This window comes from Danio aesculapii, chromosome 3 (genome assembly GCF_903798145.1).
Source record: "Danio aesculapii chromosome 3, fDanAes4.1, whole genome shotgun sequence".
NCBI lineage: Eukaryota > Metazoa > Chordata > Actinopteri > Cypriniformes > Danionidae > Danio > Danio aesculapii.
The window spans coordinates 24,346,254-24,368,392 of record NC_079437.1 but is presented as its reverse complement, the minus strand read 5'-3'; the positions used below and the strand labels follow the sequence as shown (position 1 = coordinate 24,368,392).

The following is a 22,139-nucleotide window of genomic DNA, read 5'->3' as shown; positions in this document are numbered from 1 at the left end:
GTATCGTTTTCCTTGATAATCGTTAAAAATGCTTTATGTTCATACAGGTGAACTCTATGGCAAAATTTGGTGTCTCTGATCTTTTACACCTGTGTTCATGGGCGTAACAATATGCCCAGACCTATTGTTCGTCCTTATACTGCAAACTGAAACTTGTAACTGACGCACATCAGATGAGAACATGTTTAATGAGAAAGAGGAGTGAGTGGGTGTGTGAGTTCAACATTTTTTACCTACAAGGAAGTCACGCGTTCATTTGGTTATTTGTGCGAATCAAGTCGGGGAGTAGCAGCCAGGAGTGAACAGAAACGCTACATGCTTTGAAAACAAACGAACTGACGGACACATGCAGCAGGAGCAGCATGGGAAGGTCATACCTGTCTGTCAGGTAAGATACTGCGAACAAGTGTTAAGCTGGAGAGTGGTTTGCTGAGTTTTGTTAGTATATAGTGTAGTCTAGCTCGTATAATTAGATCACTTCAAAACACTTTGGGGGTTGTCAGATTTTATCAAATGGCTATTTGCACACAGATTTTACTTTGACGCTTCTTCGCGTGAATCAAGAGTAATTAAGCTGTAACGTGTAACAAAATAATGGATGGATGTCAGTACAGAGAGCAGGAAGATTGATTTAAGTGACGGCACGTGCAGGTAAACATTAGTTTAAATAATCAGCATGAATATTATGCTAAACTATTCGGACAGCTGCATCTACAAAAATCCTAATTTAAAATGTAGGTTTCCTTTTAATTTTAAGTGGAATATCTCTAGATTTAAAGACTACAGTGCACGGTGTTACACCGCACAACACACACATTTTTTTCTGTGGCTTGTTGAAAATGTTTGTGTTTCCAGGATTTTTATTGAAGGAATAAAACAATATTACTCGGACGTGTTGTTAAATCGTATTTGTTATTCAGGTGACTGGACTGGACGTTTAACCAAAAATATGCCGTTCATTTTAAAATCTACCCTAAATGTGAGGTTTGCCTTTTTAACCGTTTGGGCGACATATATTAAAACAGTGATGGATGAATCATTGGTTTGTTGACCTTTTTTTTTTTTTTTTTTTTTTTTTATATCGAAATAAGTTTTTGGCGGTTCATTCGCTGGGGTGACTCCTGATAAATAAGGGACTAAGCTGAAGGAAAATGAATAAGTGAATGTAAAAGTTTTCAAAAATGCTTAAAGGGATAGTGCACACGAAGCTTGGCATGTATTTTCCTTCCATGGGCTCTAGTGCACAGCTAGTGTTTCAGGCCAATGATAATCTTCAATGAAGGCTTAATATGACTCGTTTCAGTTCTAAAGGTTTCTTTTTACAGCATCGATGTTGTGATATCAAAACATTCAGTTAAATAGACTTAATCATTTATTGAATTGATCAAGCATAAAGCGAGATGAAAGACTGCAAACGCTAGCGCCGTCAGTAGCTGCAGGAAAGTCACTTAAAAATATGAGTTTATTTTACCCCAGTATTTTCAAAGACATGGCAAGGGGAATGGTATTTAATGCAGTGCTTTTTGTCTAGTCTGAGACCCACGTCACATTGATATCTATCAGGCAGTGAAGATCGGTGGAAGAAATTAAAGAAATAAGATCTTAAAACATTGCGATTTTGTTTACACTAAACACAAACAAACAAAAGGGTTATGTTAAATTTGAATTGACAGTCCTCTAAAACGGTCCTCGTCATCTCCCTCTCTTCTCAAATGAGATGGTGGGCCAAGTCAAAGGTTACCATGGGCCAGCTTTGGCCCGCGGTCCCTAGCTTGGACATCTCTGCTATAGAACAATGTGTGGTGTTGGGGTAACGCATTACAAGTAACGCAAGTTTCATAGTAATATTACTTTTCTAAGTAACGAATAAAGTAAAAATCACTTTTCAAAATTAAGTTAAAAATATTTGAGTTTTAGTTTAAAAAAAATGCTGATTAAAATGATCGTAGTATCATCTGTAATCTGTTATTATACGTCAGGTAGAGCTCTGGGGTTGGAAGTTTCTGAAGATAAGTTATCCTACATACATTTTTTTTTTTTTTAAAGCCAAATGGTTATACTTTGTCTTGTTAACACTGCAAGTTTAGAAAGAAATCAAGCCTCAGCCAGGTCAGAAAATGTACACAAAGTAACGAAGTGCATTGCTTGCTCTCCAAAAACATAACTAGTTGCGTTACTTAGTTACTTTTATGGTAACTCAATATTTGTAGTGCATTACTTTCTAAAGTAACTCCCCAACACTGGCAATGTGTTTTAATAATGACACAAACACCCACACGCACAATTGTGTATAGATATTTTTATTTTGATCCCCACAATGTAATACAAGGTACACAAACATATACCTATCAGTTTATATGAGCATGTTTAATATGTGTTTGTGCATTATTGTGGTTGATTGTGTGACCTAGTTCCAACTGAAACATGAAGACCAAGAGGGACATGGCTACAGTGGCTCCTCTCCCTTTAAAAAAAAAAAAAAAATTAGCTTGTAGCATTTAGTTATTTTTAATCATACCCCTGTCAGTGAGAGTGCTTGAGCTCTGAAAGGCAAATGAGAATATCTTGAGGAGGTGGGACATGCCAGATACTAAGGAGCATTTGATTGGTCAGAAGATATGATAATGAGAAACTCCCGTATGAGGTGATGTGAAAAAAAATCATTGATTCATTTAGATGGAAGTAATAAACTGCAAGCTTTGGATGTTTATACCCTCCTAATGCAAATATCTTTAAGATATGCTTAAGGTGCAGTAGGTTTTGAAAACACAGTCCCTCCCATGTCGTTTAAAGCCACGCCTCAAATCACGAACACTCATCGTAAAGATGACCGTAGACAACCCACTAGATCAGTGTTTCCCAACCCTGTTCCCGAAGGCACACCAACAGTACACATTTTCAACCTCTCCCTAATCAAACACACCTGAATCAACTTATCATAACATCAGAAGAGTCTCCAACACCTGAAGTTAATTGGTCAGAAAAGGGAGACATCCAAAATATGTACTGTTGGTGTGCCTCCAGGAACAGGGTTGGGAAACACTGCACTAGATCATGTCATTCGCCAATTAGAAAACTTTACAGTACTTTATAATAGGACAATTCCGAATGGAAAAAATGTTTTCAGTTGTGTAGCAAACAAAACTTGTCATAATGTGCAATATTTCATGCATTCAAGGATTGCTGATCTCACTCTCATGTTCTTTGTCCTAAAGCGACTACTGTATGCTTATTGGTTAGCTGGCGGGCTGCAGGAATTACACCTATTACTAAGCCATACTTGCATGCTATTTCAGACTGAATATTTAGAGTAGCATGGTAAACAACATGGGGAGCCAGTCACAGGTTGTCATTGTTCAAAAATGAACCGATGTGAATATAAAACTAACTTCACCTTAGTAAAGCAGGCTAGGCAGAATAGTTCTGTTTACTGAAGTTTAGTTGGTAACTGAATAAAAATCTACATTATTGATGCTGTAAAACAGGAGTGCCCAAACTTTTCTTCTGAAGGACAAAAATTGATGAAGGGTTGTGGGCCAAAGTTAAATGTAGTTGCCATGGGTAATTTCCTATTTTATTTAAGATGACTAGAAGACATTGCTTTATATTAACTAATACAGTATTTCGTACATTGTATAATGAACTTTAATACTGTAAAAACAAACCATCTCATTTATAACAGAATTACACTAGTTTTTGCCTTGATTTGCTCGCCAATGTATCTGCATGGTCTGTCTGTCGAGTAACAGTTTTTTACATTTTTAAAAATCTGATTTATTTACATTTTAAATGAAGCATTTAATTTCAATGAGCTTTTTTTGTAGCTCAGAAATAAACAAGAGGTTATGTTAAAAAAAAAAAAAGCTTGTATCAAATTAGAAAAGACTATCTCTCCATCATTCTCACTTTCCTCTCAGATGGGATGGTGGGCCAAAACAAAGCCTACAATGGGCCAACTTTGGCCCGCGGCAAATTTTGGGCATCTCTGTTGTAAAAGATTGCTAATGAAATTGAAAATAGTCACATCAGTTGTTGCCGGAAGATTTCAGTGGCTGAACAACACATCTGTGCATATAATCCATTCCTAAAACAACAAAATGTACATCAGCTCTGCATGACTAAAATAGTTTTAAAACAGAACATTACCTGTCCAAAAGAACACTTTCAGCCATGGTCTCGTCCTTCCTCCAGCGTGCAAAAGTAACTCCAATATTAATTCAGGATTTTTAAAAAGTGTGATTGATTCAGCATTTGTTTTTGTGGTGCTGTGTCTCATGTGCACATGAACGCGTGCAAACAGCGGGGTGTGCAGATGTACAATCTACATTTCTTGACTGACAAATTATGGGAATTGTCGCCCGGACAAATTTTAAATGAGTAAACATTTTTTTTAGTCTTATGCCTTACCCAGAATATAAAAATACAAGTTTATATATTTACTTTAATCCTTACTATTGAAATGTGAAGAGACCAGCACAACAAAAATGTTTCTGAAGACAATCACCTACTGCACCTTTAAGACTGACATGTATACTAACATTTCAAAATTAGCATTGTAGTTTCTCGGGGGACTTTAAACACATAATTTAGCCAAAAATTAAACCTCTACAAGACAATAAAGATAAATAGATAATAAGCTAATTACAGTACCTTGGACTTCTATTGCCAATCATGTTGTGATCTACCGACATTGCAATATTTCAAAACCCACCTTAACCAATATCTTTTCTTAATATCTTGTTTTTGTTCTTGTTGTGTCTTGTTTTTGGGTGAAGTAGTGTTTTAAAAGGTTGAAGAATGTGCACTATTATATGTATTCTATGAAAAGAAAAACTGAATGAACCGCCAGTTACTCTGGTACACATGAAGATGCAACTCTCAATGCTGTTATTAAAGTTATATCAGCGTCCCCATAATGTTGTGTAATATTGCACTCAAAAATGATAAACTATCACCATAATTGATATGCTTTGTGACATTGTGAAATAAATGGAGCATAAAACGAAACGAGAGATTTTTAAATTTAGTACATACACAATATACATCATCATATTGCACAGCACGGTTTTACATTGTTCTGTATTTCTGGCATTGTAAATCATCAGGCACTAGTTGTTCACTGGAATTGTGGTATTGTTCAGTTTACTTTGTCTGGTGCAATACATGTTTGACAAAGCGTTCTGGCCAAAAGGCAGTTACATTAATTGCTTCAGTTGTCTTGCGCAATCTTAAACACTTCACAGAAGTCAACAGAGCACGTTCCTGTTGTCAAACTGTGAGTTTGAAAGGCCTCAGTCATGCAATGTGCAAGTTTTACTGACACATTAAGCAGTGTTTGCATTTGCAAGGTAAGCCAACCTCTTAACTTGATTGCAATTGTTTTGTAGTGAGTTAGAAAATGTGCCCAGTATGTATTTCATAACGGAAGTACAATATTCTCAACACCTCAGAACAACCAGATCCTCTTTGTCATAATCAAACTTTCATGCTGGGACAAATGGAACCACAATTTCCTGTGGAACTTGAAGAAGCATTGTAACCAACTAGTCTCAGTTTTATTTTGAAATGAGTGTGAACGTATATCCAGGAAACACCTGCTTAAACAAAACACTTCTGGTTGTGACTTTTAGGACCGATTTTCGTTTCTGCTGTTCTACTTCGTGATTTCATTTGAAATGGATTTAAATCATCCAGTGATGAATCAGAGGATCAGATATGCCAGATCCTTACCCTCTTTCTGTTTTCTGCATCACTGGCTTGTGTGCGCATGACGAGAAGGTGTTTCTAGATTATCAAGTCCGGATGCTCTGAATTTGGGTTTCTAGGCAGAAGTCAAAAACTTAGTATTGTTTGTTAAAGTGAGCATTGCTATTACTGTTGCTAGAAGTATGCGTAGTTATTTATGTTGGTGCTTTGAACATGACTAATAGGACATTATGGGGTTTACTATACACACACAAACAGGCATGCATAGTCATTTGAATTCATTAATTTATCATTCTCGCAGACAGGATTCAAATATTTTCAGTGATTTATTGCAGCAAAAAAATTGCCTTCACCACACATCCACACGAACTATACACAGCTGGGAAAATAAGCATTGAACGTGTCACTATTTTTCTCAGAAAACGTGTTTCTAAAGGTACGGAGACTTCAAATTTTCCCCGGATGTTGGTAACCACCAAATAAATCCAAATATACAAACAAAATAAATCCAGCTAGTTTACAAAATAAGCTATGTGTAATAAAACGAAAGGATGCAGGAAAAAGTATTGAACACACAAAGAAAGGCAGTGAAACCCAGACAGCAGCTAAAATCTGTCAGTAGTTCTTCAGCAAACCTCTGCTTTGTCATTGTTAATAATATTAGCTGCCTCAGTCCAACATCTAAATTATTTGAAGATGAAACCAGAGTGGACATTTCAGCAAGACGACGATCCAAAATGCAGCCAAGGAGACTCAGTCTTATTATTAAAGTCATCTGGAATGGCAAAGAAAGCGTTCTTGCAGGACTCCCAGAGTTCATCAAGATTCTTTGGATTCATCTTCAATCTCTCCTCCATCTTATCCCAGACGTGCTCAATAATGTTCATGTCTTGTGACTGGGCTGGCCAATCCTGGAGCACCTTGACCTTCTTGCTTTCAGGAATTTTGATGTGGAGGCTGAAGTATGAGAAGGAGCGCTATCCTACTGAAGAATTTGCCCTCTCCTGTGCTTTTGTAATGAAATGGGTAGCACAAATGTCTTGATACCTCAGGCTGTTGATGTTGCCATCCGCTCTGCAGATCTCTCACACACCCCCACACAGAATGTATCCCCAAACCATGATTTTTTTTTTTTTCTTCACCAAACTTGACTGATTTCTGTGAGAATCTTTGGTCCATGCGGGTTCCAGTAGGTCTTCTGCAGTATTTGTGGTGATTGGGATGCAGTTCAACAGATGATTCATCAGAATAATCTCTTGTTTGTACTTTGAACCCCCTAGCATGTATTGAGAACACATCATAGCTGCAAGTATTGCATTGCCAAACATGGATTTGTTTAGATTTAAGTGGTTCTGCTGCCCCTGAAACGACCAGCATTGTTTTCACTTAGGTAAATTATCTGTGTGTTTAACTGTAATCCTCTTTCTCTGTAGTGCGCTACAATACGCCATTTGGAGGTTGTGTGTGTGTGTGTGTGTGTGTGTGTGTGTGTTCCCAAACCAAGAGAAGAGTGCTTTTGTACAGGTTTAGAAAAAAGTTGACATTTGAGAATTGGAAGAGGGGGAGCCTGGCAGAAAAAAGGAGTCATTGTGCCCCTGGCATTGGTGCCCTGTGAAGGAAAACACACACCCTTTCTTACACTTGCTGAGATAGGAAGTGAAAGTGGGGGTGGTCGGCTTTATAGTTTATGCAGCATTCACGGTCATTTAAGAGGAGCTGCCTTATTTTCTTTATGTTGTGACAACTCTCAGAGATTTAGTAGTGTATATTAATATATGTATATGGCGACATTGATGTCTTGGTGGCATAGATCTTCTTTGATTATTGGTACAGAGCACTGACACTTGCTACAGCCAGTATATTCACGGTCATGCTGCATTGCTGTCTGAGAATGACACACCGGTGCTGCTGCAAATATAACACATATGTGACTCTGTAGCAGATCTATATACAGGTGGAGCTGGGGTGGAGGAGGGTCTCAAAGTGCACTTCAGATTGCAAGAACAAACAACGCTGAGAATTTTAAAAAAAAAGAGAAACAAGCTCATTGGCTGCGTAAGCAACAGAAATCAATTATCTGTGCCATAGTCAGTGTTGGGGGTAACGTATTACAACTAATGCAAGTAACATAATATTAATTTACTGAGTAACAAGCAAAGTAACACTACATTAAATGATTAAGTAATAGTATTTGAGTTGCTTTTTAAAAAATGTAATATGAGTTACTTTTTAGTTTAATAAATTAAGGAATCGGTTGATGAATTTAAAATTATTTCAATTCTTCAAATATCTTTTAGTTCTATAGCACTTTTACCATGTAGATTGTGTCAAAGCAGCTTAACAAGTTCTAGTAAATTGTAAATGTGTCAGTCCAGTTTTCAGAGTTGAAGTTCAATGTGGTTTCATTTTCTCTGCTGAAAATCCATATTTGCTTTTCATCGATGCGCAGCTCCACAAGTCCCAAAACCAAGCAAGCCAGTGGCTAAGAACAAATATCACCAATTGATGAAAGTGAAGGGAAAAAACCTTGAGAGAAACCAGGCTCAGTTGGGCACAACCATTTCTCCTTTAACACAGTCATGTTGAAGCACACGCTCAATGAGGGATGTACTCCTCACGAGAATAGACGTACCAAGAAAACAGGCCAGAGCCTTTTATTTCTCCAAAGGAAGTATTTTCATTCATTTGAATGCGTTGAAGAGAAGGAAAAAGTCATTTTGCTCAATTAATAAAACAAAAAGTAACCCATTGCTTGGCAAAGGTGTAGGTTATACGGTGCGTTGGTAATTGCAGAGCTCCTCTATTTAAAAAAAATAAAATAAAAAAAAACCTGCAAGTTCTAAAAGAGATCAAACATCAGCCAGGTAATAAAAAGTAACTCAAATGTTAACAAAAAGCATGACAACCCATTAAAACGTAACTAAATGAATGCAACTAGTTACTTTTTGGGGAGTATCTCAATATTGTACTGCATTACTTTCAAGAGTAACTTTCCCCAACGCTGGCCATAGTTACTGACATATGAGCAGATTAGATATGCTAGATATCAGCCTACACACCCAGTATAGTTTTATGACAGAACTATCGATTGCAATAATTCATCAAGGTGCTTTTTAATCTCAATTGACATGATCACGCAGATTGGACAGCTGCACTTCATGGATGTGAATCTCTTGTTCATCATATCTCAAAGGTGCTCTGTTGGGTTGCGATCTGGCAAATGTGAAGCTTGTTTGAGTAAAGTGAAGATGGTTCCTTGTGATCATAAAGAGGACCAGCTTAGGAACAACACTCAGGTAGAGTTTGGTGTTTAAATGATGATCAGTTGGTACTAAAGTGTTCCAAGAAAACACCATTACACCTCAACTACTGTTTTGTAGACAGACATGCTTGAGTCCATGCTTTGAGGTTGTGTTTTGCATGGGGTTTCAAAGATAGAAAGGCATCACGTCACATCCGATTCTACATTCTGCTTCACTTCCTTCCCCAAAGGTATTTTATTCTGACTAAAATGTGAAGGCAGCATAGATGAAACCTTCTTCGATATCCCCCAATTCAGTGTTTCATTTCTGAGTTGAGCTAAAAGATGATGTGGCATCTCTAATTTATGTGTAAATGCAATTTTTTGACCTACGTTTCTACTTTTGATGGCATTTCTAGTGAGAGGTTGGCATTGTGGCCGCACAATATATAGTTTCAGTATCTATATCGCAATGTGCAATAGTCACATTGCAGGATCTGCAACGTCAGTTCAGTTTTAGTTTATTTATCCCTTAGGAAACACGACTTGAATGAGAGTTGCCCAGCTAGCACAGTTCAGAACGTTGAGAAGTCATTGCAAAATTTAACCTCGATAGAGTGAACGTTTTTAATGTGCGTGTTTGCTTTATTTTTAAGGCCTGTGACTCAAAGATTTCAAGTGCATTTGTGCAATTAAACAACAAAGGTTAACCGTATAATTTTTTTTAATGCAATTAAGACTATACAGACTATACCTCTGCTGTGTCAGATAATCAGCAGAGTGACAGACATGAAGGAAGCAGATCTTGCGTAACGTTTTTTTTTTTTTTTTTAGAAATACTGCAGTAAGAAGTTTCCCAATGATTATTTGTTGTGGAGTTAATTCTAGCCTTTTTGCGATAGGTCACACACAATGTCATTACAAAATTCACGCACTCACACAGACACACACACACACAGCGGAAACACAGCAACCGTGCTTAACTTTGCACTGTTTTTGCATAGCAGATGTGACAGGATACACGTTAATCTCCACTGCTGTATGGATATCCGTTATATTAATGTACAAAATAAACCTGATTTAAAGTCCACAAATTATGATTGAAGCGGCTTCTTTTATAATTATACTGAAATGCGGCTGTGCTGATTTAAAGACGTTAAAATAACTAATTCATTACAAACATGCACTGTTTTAAAGAGTTTTTTTTTAACTCATTCTTGATCACGTTTGATGATGATTGATGATCACTGAACGGATCTTTTTACTCCTGGTTGCTTGCGCACGACCTGTCTTGATATGATTATATGAGTTACTACGGAAACATGTTAATACTCTGCTGTCAATGAATTCAGTGGGTGGGGAAACCGCACTGCTACATCACGTTGCGGAGGGCCTCCAAATGGGGGGGGATTTGGATCTTATTTTAACTTCATGAAATAAAAACACAAGTCACATTGCCTCGTCTCACAAGTTTTTTTTTTTTTTAAATCACCCCAATGTGACACACTATACCTACATGCAATTCTGTCCAAACGGCTTACAAATGATAATTTTCATCATAGGTGCCTTTTTAAAACGGAGTCCCGCTTTTTGAATTTGAAAACCCCTGGTTTTCACCAAATTTTGACTCTGCCATCTGAATGTTGCAACAGAATTAGAGACTATTGTGTATTTGTATTTAAATACTAATTACCATTTTATTGAGCTGTTTATTAGTACTTCAAAAGTATGATCTTAATCTATATCCTGAATTGATCCAATACCTAAACCCAACTATTCATGTGCAGCAAATCAGAAATTTATTGATGTTGCAACACAGCCACTAAATCAAAAAAAATAATAAAAGTTTCGAATTGCTGTGAGACTAATTTGTATGATCTCAGTCGTACAATTTAGTACGATCTGCTTGTCCCCCGGTGATGGTTGGGTTTATAAAGTCCTACATTTTCATATGACTGAACTCATAGAAATTTGTGCGAATTAGCTTCTAAACTGACAACCTAAAATGGTTACAATTCCACAAAATCAGGTTGGTTGGTTGTTGTTGTTGTTGTTGTTGTTGTTGTTTATTTGTTAATAGTGTGAATTGTGCTTTAAAGTGTGACAAAATAACGGCATGGGGCCTCACGTTGGCGCAGTGGGTAGCACAATCGCCTCACAGCAAGAAGGTCGCTGGTTCGAGCCCCATCTTGGTCAGTTGGCATTTCTGTGTGGAGTTTGCATGTTCTCCCCGTGTTGGCGTTGGTTTCCTCCGGGTGCTCCAGTTTTCCCTACAAGTAAAAAAACATGTCGTATAGCTTAATTGGGTAAGCTAAAATTGTCTGTAGTGTACGGTATGTGTATGTTTCGTGTTCCCAGTGATTGGTTGCAGCTGGAAGGCCATCCCCTGCGTAAAACATATGCTGGATAAGTTGGTGGTTCATTCCGCTGTGGTGACCCCAGATTAATAAAGGGACCAAGCCGAAAATGAATGAATGAATGAATGAAAAACCGGCATTGTGTTGTCTAAAAATGAACTTGTTTTTATATAGTTTATATTATAATATTTTATATATTATTATTAGTTTATATTATAGCTGTTCAAGCTGTAGGCATGTTTATTTGCATTTTTATTTTCAGCTGTTTATTTTAGCAGTGTGAAGTAAATGATTCCAGCCCTTTAGAATATGCTGGAGTCATGTCAAGAAATTGCAAATCATTATTGTTAAAGGTGGAAGAATCAAGAAACGATGTGTTTGTCCACACACCCAGCTTAATGTTGCAGTATCTCTGCTCTATTCATAAACTTAAGATATGTTTGCGAAGTCACACCTTAACTGGCAGCATGTGTCTCAACACCAGTGTTTTGTAGTAACTGTACCTGTGTTTCCTGAATAATGATACCCAAACAAGACATGAAAAATGCTTTCCATTTTACCAGAAGCTATGCAGACAGTCAGGTTATATGACATCTTCTCAAGCTCAGACAACCACAAAATATGCCTGTAATCTTGTGAATCTAACTGTGTGGTAGTTTTAGATCCAGCACTGATGCTTATGAACCTAGCATAACTTTTTGAAACACGCAAAACATCCTGATAAATCAATGTTTTGCCAGTTGAGAAAAAAAAGGCTCATTAACCCATATTAGCCCATATTTTTGTAACTTACTGTCTAAAAAATATGTACAATTTTGTACCAGGGGTTACAAATCTACACTCACCGGCCACTTCATTAGGTACACCTGACTAGTACTGAGTTGGACCCCCTTTGCCTTCAGAATTGCTTTAATCCTTTGTGGCATCGATTCAACAAGCTACTGGAAATATTCCTCAGAGATGTTTTTTTCCATATTGACATGATAGCATCATGCAGCTGCTGCAGATTTTCAGCTGCACATCCATGATGCCAATCTCCCGTTCCACCACATCCCAAAGCTGCTCTGTTTGGTTGAGATCTGGTAATTGTGTAGGCCATTTGAGGACAGTGAACTTATTGTCATGTTTAAGAAAGCAGTCTGAGATGATTTGCACTTTATGACATGGCACATTATCCTGCTGGAAGTAGCCATCAGAAGATGAGTACACTGTGGTCATAATGGGATGGACATGGTCAGCAACAATAATCAGATAGGCTGTGGCGTTGACACGATGCTCAGTTGGTATTAATTGACCCAGAGTGTGCCAAGAAAATATCCCCCACACCATTACACCACCACCACCAGCAGCCTAAATCATTGACACAAGGCAGGATTGATCCATGCTTTCATGTTAATGATGCTAAATTCTGACCCTACCATCTGAATGTCTCTGCAGAAACCGAGACTCATCAGACCAGGCAATGTTTTGCAATCTTCTATTGTCCAATTTTGGTGAGCCTGTGCGATCTCCGTTTCCTGTTCATAGCTGACAGTAGTGGCACAGGGCATAATTTGTGCCGGAACATTCCGGATCCAGCACCTCATTTTACTGATCCCCTTCCTCGACCGCCCTCCTCCCACATCCGCTGTTCACTTTCACTTTCTTCCGTGACTTCCCAATCATTTTCAATTTCGTCCGCGACACCCCTCCGCCATCCAACGCCCAGCCATAAACCATGACTGATCCGTTACCCCGAACTGTTCCAGGACCTCGTAATTCACAAATTAAGCACTAGGCACCCGGTGTGGTCTTCAGCTGCTGTAGCCCATCTGCCTCAAAGTTCGCTGTGTTGTGCATTCAGAGATGCTCTTCTGCATACCTCCGGTTGTAACGAGGGGTTATTTGGGTTACTGTTGCCTTTCTATTAGCTCAAACCAGTCTGGCCATTCTCCTCTGACTTCTGGCATTAACAAGGCATTTGCACCCACAGAACTGCCGCTCACTGGATATTTTCTCTTTTTCTGACCATTCTCTGTTAACCCTAGAGATGGTTGTGCGTGAAAATCCCAGTAGTTCTCAGCAGTTTCTGAAATACTCAGACCAGCCCATCTGGCACCAACAACTATGCCACGTTCAAAGTCACTTAAATGGCCAGTGAGTGTATGACTGTACCTACAGTAGGTTCTTGGTGTACAATTTTGTACCCAAAAAGAATTACGAACCCTTTAAAAAAAAAAGAAATAAATTCATTCATTCATTCATTCATTCATTCATTCATTCATTCATTCATTCATTCATTCATTCATACACACTCTCAAGTGACCACTATTAATACCTTTTTTTTTTGTGTGTTCCTTTTATTTAAAATGTTTTTATTTTATTTAAAATAAGGCTTTTTATCTTTGCTCAAACAAAGTAACTCTACAGTTTAACATGACTTTTTATTTTTATTTTTTTATTACTTTTATTGACATTTTAGTAGTTTGTTCCAATATATTGTATAAGAGATCATTCATACAGTAACAGAAAAAGTACTGAATGCCAATTTATCCAGTTTTTGTGCCATGATATATATGGTCAACCCAGAAAAAAAATGTTTCAAACTACTAAAAATGTCAGTAAAAGTTCCCTTTTTAAAAAAATCACCACCAAATCTTGTTGAAAGGGATTGTAAGGTGTAGTAATGCAATTTAAAAAAATGAAAGCATAAATAAAAAGAGAATGCATATGATTCACAAACTTCTACTGTTAATTAATGGATTTAATATTATTTATAATTATTTATTTATTTGGAATGTTTAAGACCAACAAAACAACATAAGACTGAAAAATACAAGCAGTAATATTGTATTCAATTTAAAACTGTACTGTTTTCTATTCTATTTTAAACTGCTATTATTTATTTTATTATTTTTTTTTTTTTTTTTTTTTTTTTTTTTTTAAGTATGATTAATACAGTTTCATGTGGTCCTTCAGAAATTATTATAAACAGATTTGCAGCTATTACACAATGTAAATATCATTTAAATGTACAGCGTATTTGCCGACCTTTTTGTTAATGATTAAAGGCGAAGATGATTCATTATATGATCACACAATGCCCTTTGTACCACATTAAACCCAGCTTAAACATGGTGTTTGAGGAAATCAATTGTAGTTTAGCAACGGTTCCCTTTTGTCCTGTTGAATATTAACACTTGGAATGTGATAGGAAAAAAGTTAATTCATGTTTTTCCTCTTGAGTTAAAGGATTAAATGAAGAGTTTGATCTCAGTGGATCTGTAGTCACATTAAGCTGATGCCAGTTATTTTTCAGTTTTTATTGTGGGCTTAAGGAGTAAACCCATTGCTTATCATATGTTACCAAATGTTTAAGAACTGTCAATATAATTAAGTCATACACTGCACGATTGATCAGACGCTACAATAAAGGCTTGTTATGTTGACCTTGTTCGTTTTTATTTATATCCTATTATTTTATTTATTCTTAGTCCATAAAATAAACATATTTATAGTAGAGTGAGTGTGTGTGTGTGTGTGCGTGTGTGTGTGTGTGTGTAGTTGGTTGATTAGGAAGGTTTAAAGTCCAAGGTAGCTAAAGTTTAGATTTTATTTATTCATTCATTTTCCTTCAGCTTAGTCTCTGATTTATCAGAGGTCGCCATATCGGAAGGATCCACCAACTATTCCAGCATATGTTTTATGCAGCGGATGCAAGCTGATACCTAGTACTGGTAAACACCATACACCCTCTCGTTCACACACTACGGCCATTTTAGTTTATGCAGTTCACCTATAGCACAGTCTTTGGACTGTGGAGTAAACCAGAGCACCCGGAGGAAATCTATGTGAAAACTGGGAGAACACGCAAACTCCACACAGAAATGCCAACTGTTCCAGCTGGAACTTGAACCAGCAACCTTCTTGCTGTGAGATGACAATGCTAACCACTGAGACACCGTGTCACCCAAATTTAGTTTATATTTTTTTGTTTTATTTATCTATTTCTTGAGAACTCATTCCATTTGCTATGATTGCCAATGGGTTTGGGGTTTAGTTCTTGGATTTGCTGAAATAAAGGTTAAATCATCTTTGTTTCTTATGAAAGAAGAAATGAATTTTACTCTGCCTGTTTCCTTAGAACAACTTAATAACAATAGAAAATATTTGCATTTTAGTTGAAAATTGCTTATTTTTATAAAATTAAAGTAATTGTCCTGTTTTCAGCTCCTTGTCAGACCTCAGCATTTGAACAGCCATGTTGCTTTATAAACTCAGAGGAAATAAACACATTGGTTTGATTGGCTGACAGTTTTGCATCTTTTAATCTGGATCTTTTTGAAATTAGTGATCAATTGTGCCTTGTTTGTAAATGAATTTATTACATCACAGGTGTCAAACTCAGTTCCTGGAGAGCCGCAGTTTAGTTCCAACCCTAATTAAACACACCTGATCAAACTAACTAAGTCATTCAGGCTTGTTTGAGAAAGTGAGTTGAAGCAAGGTTGAAACTAAACTCTGCAGAGCTGCGGCTCTCCAGGAACTGAGTTTGACACCCCTGCATTGAAGAAAGGACCAAGTTCTTGCATTGATTGAAAAATTATCTGCTGATTTAGGTGAGTTACAATTAGTGGTAAAGTGGGTACAGAATAATAAGATGGTTTTAAATTGGACAAAAACCAAAAGTATTGTGTTTGAATCAAACTTAAAATTTAAATGTGAACCACAATTAAATGAGTCCGTTATGAGTGTGCTTTTGAACAGGTAGAGGAAATTAGACTTCTTGGAGTTCTTCTTGATAGTAGATTAAAGTGGTCAAAACCAATTGATAAAATGGTAATCGTAATGGGAAGAGGTTTATCAATTATTTGGAGATGTGTAAAAAATTTTTACCAGTACTGTATCACTTAAATTGTTAAGGCAATGGTTCTTTCTCATCTAGATTTCTGTCCAGTGGTATGGTTGAGTGCATCAAGTAAAGCCTTGGATATATATATATATTAGTTTGAAGCGTTGTCGGAAACAGGTGCTGATGTCACAGGATACAGTCCTGAAGTCAGTGTAGTTTGGCCTAATGTTAGTTTTCAGCTCTTGAGTTTGCGTTTAGGATCCAAAAGTCATAAAAGTTCTATTGTCTTGTGAAATCTGATTAAACAAAACGTGTGTAATCAGCTGTGTCTGAACACAGAGCTTAATATTTACAATCATAAAAAACTTATGGGAAAATCCCATGGCTTTTTTAAATTTTTTTTTTTTTTATTGAGGGAAGCAGTGTTATGCTAGCAGCTGATTAACCTACAAGGTGACATCGTAGTACCTCCACTCTATAAAGAGACACTTTCTGCAAGCTGTCATTGTGGGAGATCGGCATCAATATACAATGTTTTCTGACTAAAAGTTTTGATTTCTGAAACTTGCAGGATGTTTTATAGCATAATGGCCTTTTATATTTTGATTTCTCAGAGCAGGAATCCTTGTGTCAGAGTTGGATCTTTTGAAGCTTGATGTTGACATTGACATACACTGACATCCCTGAGAGTTCCTCTTTTCATAGCTGATTTAAGTGTCCTATTCAGATTCAATTGTAATTTTCATAGCATGTGAAAGAAATCTGCATTGGCAAATCATCAGTAACACTATATATACAATATACGTACATAATATTAGCAGTGAAAAGTTGGCAATGGAAGGTTTGCTAATTTGACAGAGTGTGAACAGGGTTAGGACATGTCAAGGTGTGAACTTACAAATTTACTTAGATCCACGTTAGATAAAATTGAGTCACACTTTGAGTGTTTTATTACACTTTTACCATAGTGTTTTCCACTCCCCGTCTCTATTTACTGCAAGTAAACGTGTTGAAACGAGCCTAGATGTGTCTATAGATTAACACTAAGAAAAGGTTATTTTTGTTATTTGTTTTGGTTATTTTAGTTTAGTTATTTTTTTTTGTTGACTTTAAATGCAATTTTAAAATGCCGATTTAATTTTAAAGTGTACATTCATTGGTTAAGCAACCGCTTTTACATTGTACTGTACCAGTTTGAACATTTTTCTTCAATAGTGACATTCAAATCTGTTAAAAACCAGCATGTCTAAAACACGACATGAACAAGAGTCAAATTTAACCGTACTGTGAGATCCAAAATATACAGTAGGTAATATGTAAAAGATGATGGATAGACAGGACAGTCTTGTTTATGCTGAAACATTTCCCTCATTTTTTGCATACCTTGTGTGAACAAGGAAGGAAACGGTTGTTTCGTGCCCTTTCAATTGTTGCTCGGTGTCTGTCTTTCTGCTGTGGATTCTCCATTTATCAAAGTACACACATGGCATGTTAGACTAACAAAAGATAGCATTAAACAGACTTCTTGCCTTTTCAGGGTGGCGCTGAATTAATGTATAATCTGTGCATGGTTTCTTTCTGAATAGCTTTGAAGACTTTGTGCTCATGCATAACTGCCTGCGTCACAAAACTCCTCCTTTTTGTCTCTCTACATCTCCTGTTTAATACAGGGAACAAATTGCCATTGTTGTAATCTTACTAGGAAACACTGTGGCCAATCAAACGTAGCCTGGGGCATTCATATCAAAGTCAGCTTTATTGTCAGTTCAACCACATGTACAGGAACATACAGAGAATCGAAATTGTTACTCAGACCCTAGTTGCATAACAGATAACCATAACAGATGTGCTGTTGTGGATGTTTTCATCCACTCTAGGGTGACTTTGAGTCTTAATTTGGTCATAACTTTTTCCGTGTTTCAGCTAGCAGAATGATTTTTGGTGACACATATTTTGAGAAAATGCTTAATTTTATTTATTTTTTTTTTTTAAACTCAACGATACACTCTGGGCAATTGTACTACCCTTTTTTATGTTCGGGATGAAAACATTCACGGAATTAAACTGCTGTAAAAATGCATCCTAATTTTCAAATATTTTTGCATAAATTTGTTAATCAACCTCAGTCCTGATGAAAACTGCTAAACGCTTTTTAAAAATTACAGGATTTTAACTTAAATGCTAAGTTCATAAACGATGTCACTGATAAAAGGTTAAAAAAAAATAAATTTAATCCACAATCACTTTTTTTTAATTGAAAATTTGTCATTGTGTTTTTTTCCTTCACCAAATCAAAGTCTTGGACATGTGAAACCACATTGCCTTTGATGCATTGTTTTTTTTATTTGATTTTCTTCTTTTTTTTTTTCCTCCTTTACAATTTACTGTTGATGGCTGTTCTTACCCCATTGACTTCCATTATAACCATATTTTTTTTTATTACAAAACCATGACATCCTATAATCATGCATTTTTGATTGTTGGTGGTTTTCCCTGTTGAGAAGAGGTAAAATTAGACATTTTTATTGGTGATCATCAGTTGGCACCATTAGCCCTTTAGATATGCCTTTGCAAAAAAAAAAAGCTTTTTATAAGAAGTACAACAGCAAATTAAAGGGCACTTCGTTTACCCATTTTCCCAGATTTAAGATAAGTCTTTTGTTTCTCCAGAATGTCTGTAAAGTTTCAGCTCCAAACAACCATCAGATAATTTATTATACCTTTTCAGAAGTTTGTATTTTATAGCTCTGAGCACCAGGCAGTGGGTTTTTGTGAACTGTGCTTTTTAATGCTAGTCCTCCCCGCCCACCGTTTGCATGTGCCTGTCAGTGTGCCTCAATCTCCGCCCTCGGCTGCGTCAGACATCAGAGAGTTATGAAGGAAGCAGATCTCGCGCAACGTTTGTGAGAAATTCTACAGTAAGAACTGCTGTATGGATATTCATTATGTTAATGTACAAAATAAACCTGATTTAACGTCCACAAACCGGGATTCAAGGGCTTCTTTTATAATTGTACTGACACACTGCTGTGGTGATGAAGTAAAGACTAAAATCGCTGTAATTCATTACAAACATGCACTGTTTTAAATGCGTGTTAAGGTTGTGAAATTCACTCTTGATCACATTTGATGGTGATTGAGGATCCTAGCAAACTAAACGAATCCTTTTATTCCTGGCTGCTTTGTGCAGTCCTGTCTTGTTGATATGATTTTACATGTTCAAAGTTTTTTTTCCCTTTTTATATTGATGATACATTTGTTTTTTGTTTTTTTTGTTTTTTTCTTTTCTTCTCCAAATCAATGAACATTTCACGAGTTCACACTTGCAATAGTTTCAGAATAAAGCGTATTTGGCGTGCTGTCCGGGGAGAGGGCTCTGAGCTCGGGGAAGACACCCAAACTCGAGTTATTCCTCTTATCAGGAAACAAAGAGGAATAGGGATTCGAGCAAAGTATCTAGCCCGGCCCCAGAATGCTCCCACCGGGATTGTGAGGTGACTGGGTGGTGGAGGGATGCTAAAGTCGGATGCTATATATTTGCTATATATAGGGGTTTGGTCAAGAACTGATTGGATAATAGAATAATTGTCAATGACGTATTTGATACTGAAACTTCTGCGCGTGCTCCTCCCGAAATTTGTTTATAAAACATCACTTTGTGAGTTTGGCAAATAAGGAGTTAAAATCATGTAATTTTAGTTTTCATCAGGATCGAGGCTGATTTAACAGATTTATGCAAAAGAATTTGAGATGTATTTATCCGATTCATTTTTACAGCGGTGTCATTCAGTGGATGTTTTCATCCCGAACATACTTTGAACGGTGCACAAGGGCTAATATTAATACAAAAAGAAATTATAATAAAAATCACAAATACAATTACACATAAAATCTAAACTATAGCTAAGAATAAGTTTTATTTGCAATGCAATTAATGATTCAGCACTGTAAAAATGCTGGGTTCCACACAGTTCCTTCATGTTGTCCCAACACAAATCAATAAAGTTAACCTAATTATTTTTACAAATTTAAGTGGATTGAACATAAAACAATTAAGCTGTCAAAACCTTATTTAAAAGGTGTTGAAACAACATGCTTAAGTAGTTTGAACAAACAACACGTGTTTTTGAAGTATGTGTGGATCGCCAGTCAGTGTTTTGTGTTGATCTGTTTTTTAAACCTTTTTTGCACTCATGGAATTCTCTTGAGAATGAAGAAAGCAATGCTGTCTAAGGCTCAATGTACAGCCTCCCTGGATGTTTATGCCCTCAATGAAAAAGCAATGTATTATGTGCTATTATATATTTTCCCAACAGAATATTCATAAGGATGGGGAAAAAAAGCCTTTGTGAATGTTGGTATGTTTCTCAAGGTGTGCCGATTAATCTTAGAGATATGATCAGTCACAAGGAATTTAAAAGTGTTCTTCTTAAGGCCGTGGCAAAGCTTTTAATTAAACAAATACACACACTGGTAATGTGGAAAAAGATCAACAGAATGTTGTTTTGATATTAGTCAGCTTTGTTCAACCTGCAGCTCTAGTTAATACTTTATGAATGTTTTGGACTAGTTGGGATCTCATTAATAATAATACATAAGCACAGCTGTTTAGTGGATGTCATCAAAATGAATGGTTGGTGCTGTGAACTGAATTCTATCTGTCATAGAATTATCTGTGAGATGAAAAAAAGATCAATCCTAAATAAATGTGTAAAGGCTAAAGTGTCCTTTGATATTAAATGGTGTCAAAAAGAGCAAAAAATAAAAACTCCTTTCTAGGTGTGTACTCAAATGGTGTGCAACAAGGGTGAGACCAGCACAAACATTTTAAGCTTGGTTTAAACTCCCTGCACCCACACGAAAGTATAGGTGTGTGTGTGACACAAAAGCTATTATTGTCTTCATCAACAGTCATGCGTTGCCCTATATTTTTCCATTGTCTGTAGTTAAACTTATTCATTTACATGATTTGACTCTGATCCCAGAGCTTTTGTGCTGTCTGTTGATAAATAAAAGCATTGTTTATTGTACCATTGTCCGTTTAAGTGCATATATTTGTGAATAAACTAAGGCGACAAACTGACTAAGCCCTTTCAAACATGATGTCCTTAGTTTATAAATGTGAACAATTGTTTGTTTACCCCACATCTTGCTTGTTTCATAAATTGAAATAAATTCATTAAAGTTTAGAGTCACATAAATGTGAGTATATGGTGAGGAGATATTCATTTTTAGATAAACTGTCCATTTAAGTTCCAGGCTTGCCTCATCAGAAATGTAAATTAATAGCTTACAAAATGAGCCAACTATAAACCAATTATAAATGTTTAATCAAATCAGAAAAACAACCATGAAGGAGTTTTTATATATTTTTTAAAGAATTAGTGTTTTATAAATGTATTAATTATAAATAAGATTTGTTTTTGTTGCATTATTATTATTATTATTATTATTATTATTATTATTATTATTATTATTATTATTATTATTATTATTATTATTAAGTGTATTACTGGGTAATAAAGAGAGAAAGATGTAATTTTAAGGTACTTTCACACTAGCCCTTTTGGTCCGCACCCGGGTTCGCTTGACATAAGAGTACGGTACATTTGGCTAGTGTGAACGCTGTCTTCTAACCTCTGGTGTGCGCCCATGAACCACACCAAAGTCCGCCTGAAAGAGATGGTATGGGGTACAGTTTGTTCGAACTCTGGTACGGTTCACTTTTGATATGAATGCAATCATACCAAATAATGGAAGTAAACCGCCAACTGTACAAGAAAACTTTGTTTCGTTCTTTCGTATGTGTCTGTCTATCAAGTACTGTATCTTGCTGACAAGTGGGACTGAGCCAGGGCAAACACTGAGAATGTCTACTTGTTTCCTCCAAAAAATGCTTCTGCAGACATCGCGTGATGTTCTGAAAGTTTATAATATTTTTTTGGACTCGAGTCACTTTCTGTATGTCCAAACCAAAAGATTTAGTAAAAGCAGAATGACTGCG

At 36.3% G+C, this 22,139-nt stretch overlaps 1 protein-coding gene across 1 annotated transcript in view; it reads left to right on the top strand.

The window, feature by feature from the left end:
• Window positions 1-207: 207 nt before the first annotated feature.
• mgat3a (beta-1,4-mannosyl-glycoprotein 4-beta-N-acetylglucosaminyltransferase a) overlaps window positions 208-22,139 on the top strand; it is a 30,315-nt gene continuing 8,383 nt past the window's right edge. Inside the window, exon 1 of the mRNA XM_056450966.1 lies at window positions 208-388. Within this exon, the coding sequence (XP_056306941.1) occupies window positions 363-388 (26 nt within the window). The 5' untranslated portion in view covers window positions 208-362. The remainder of the gene's footprint in view (window positions 389-22,139) is intronic.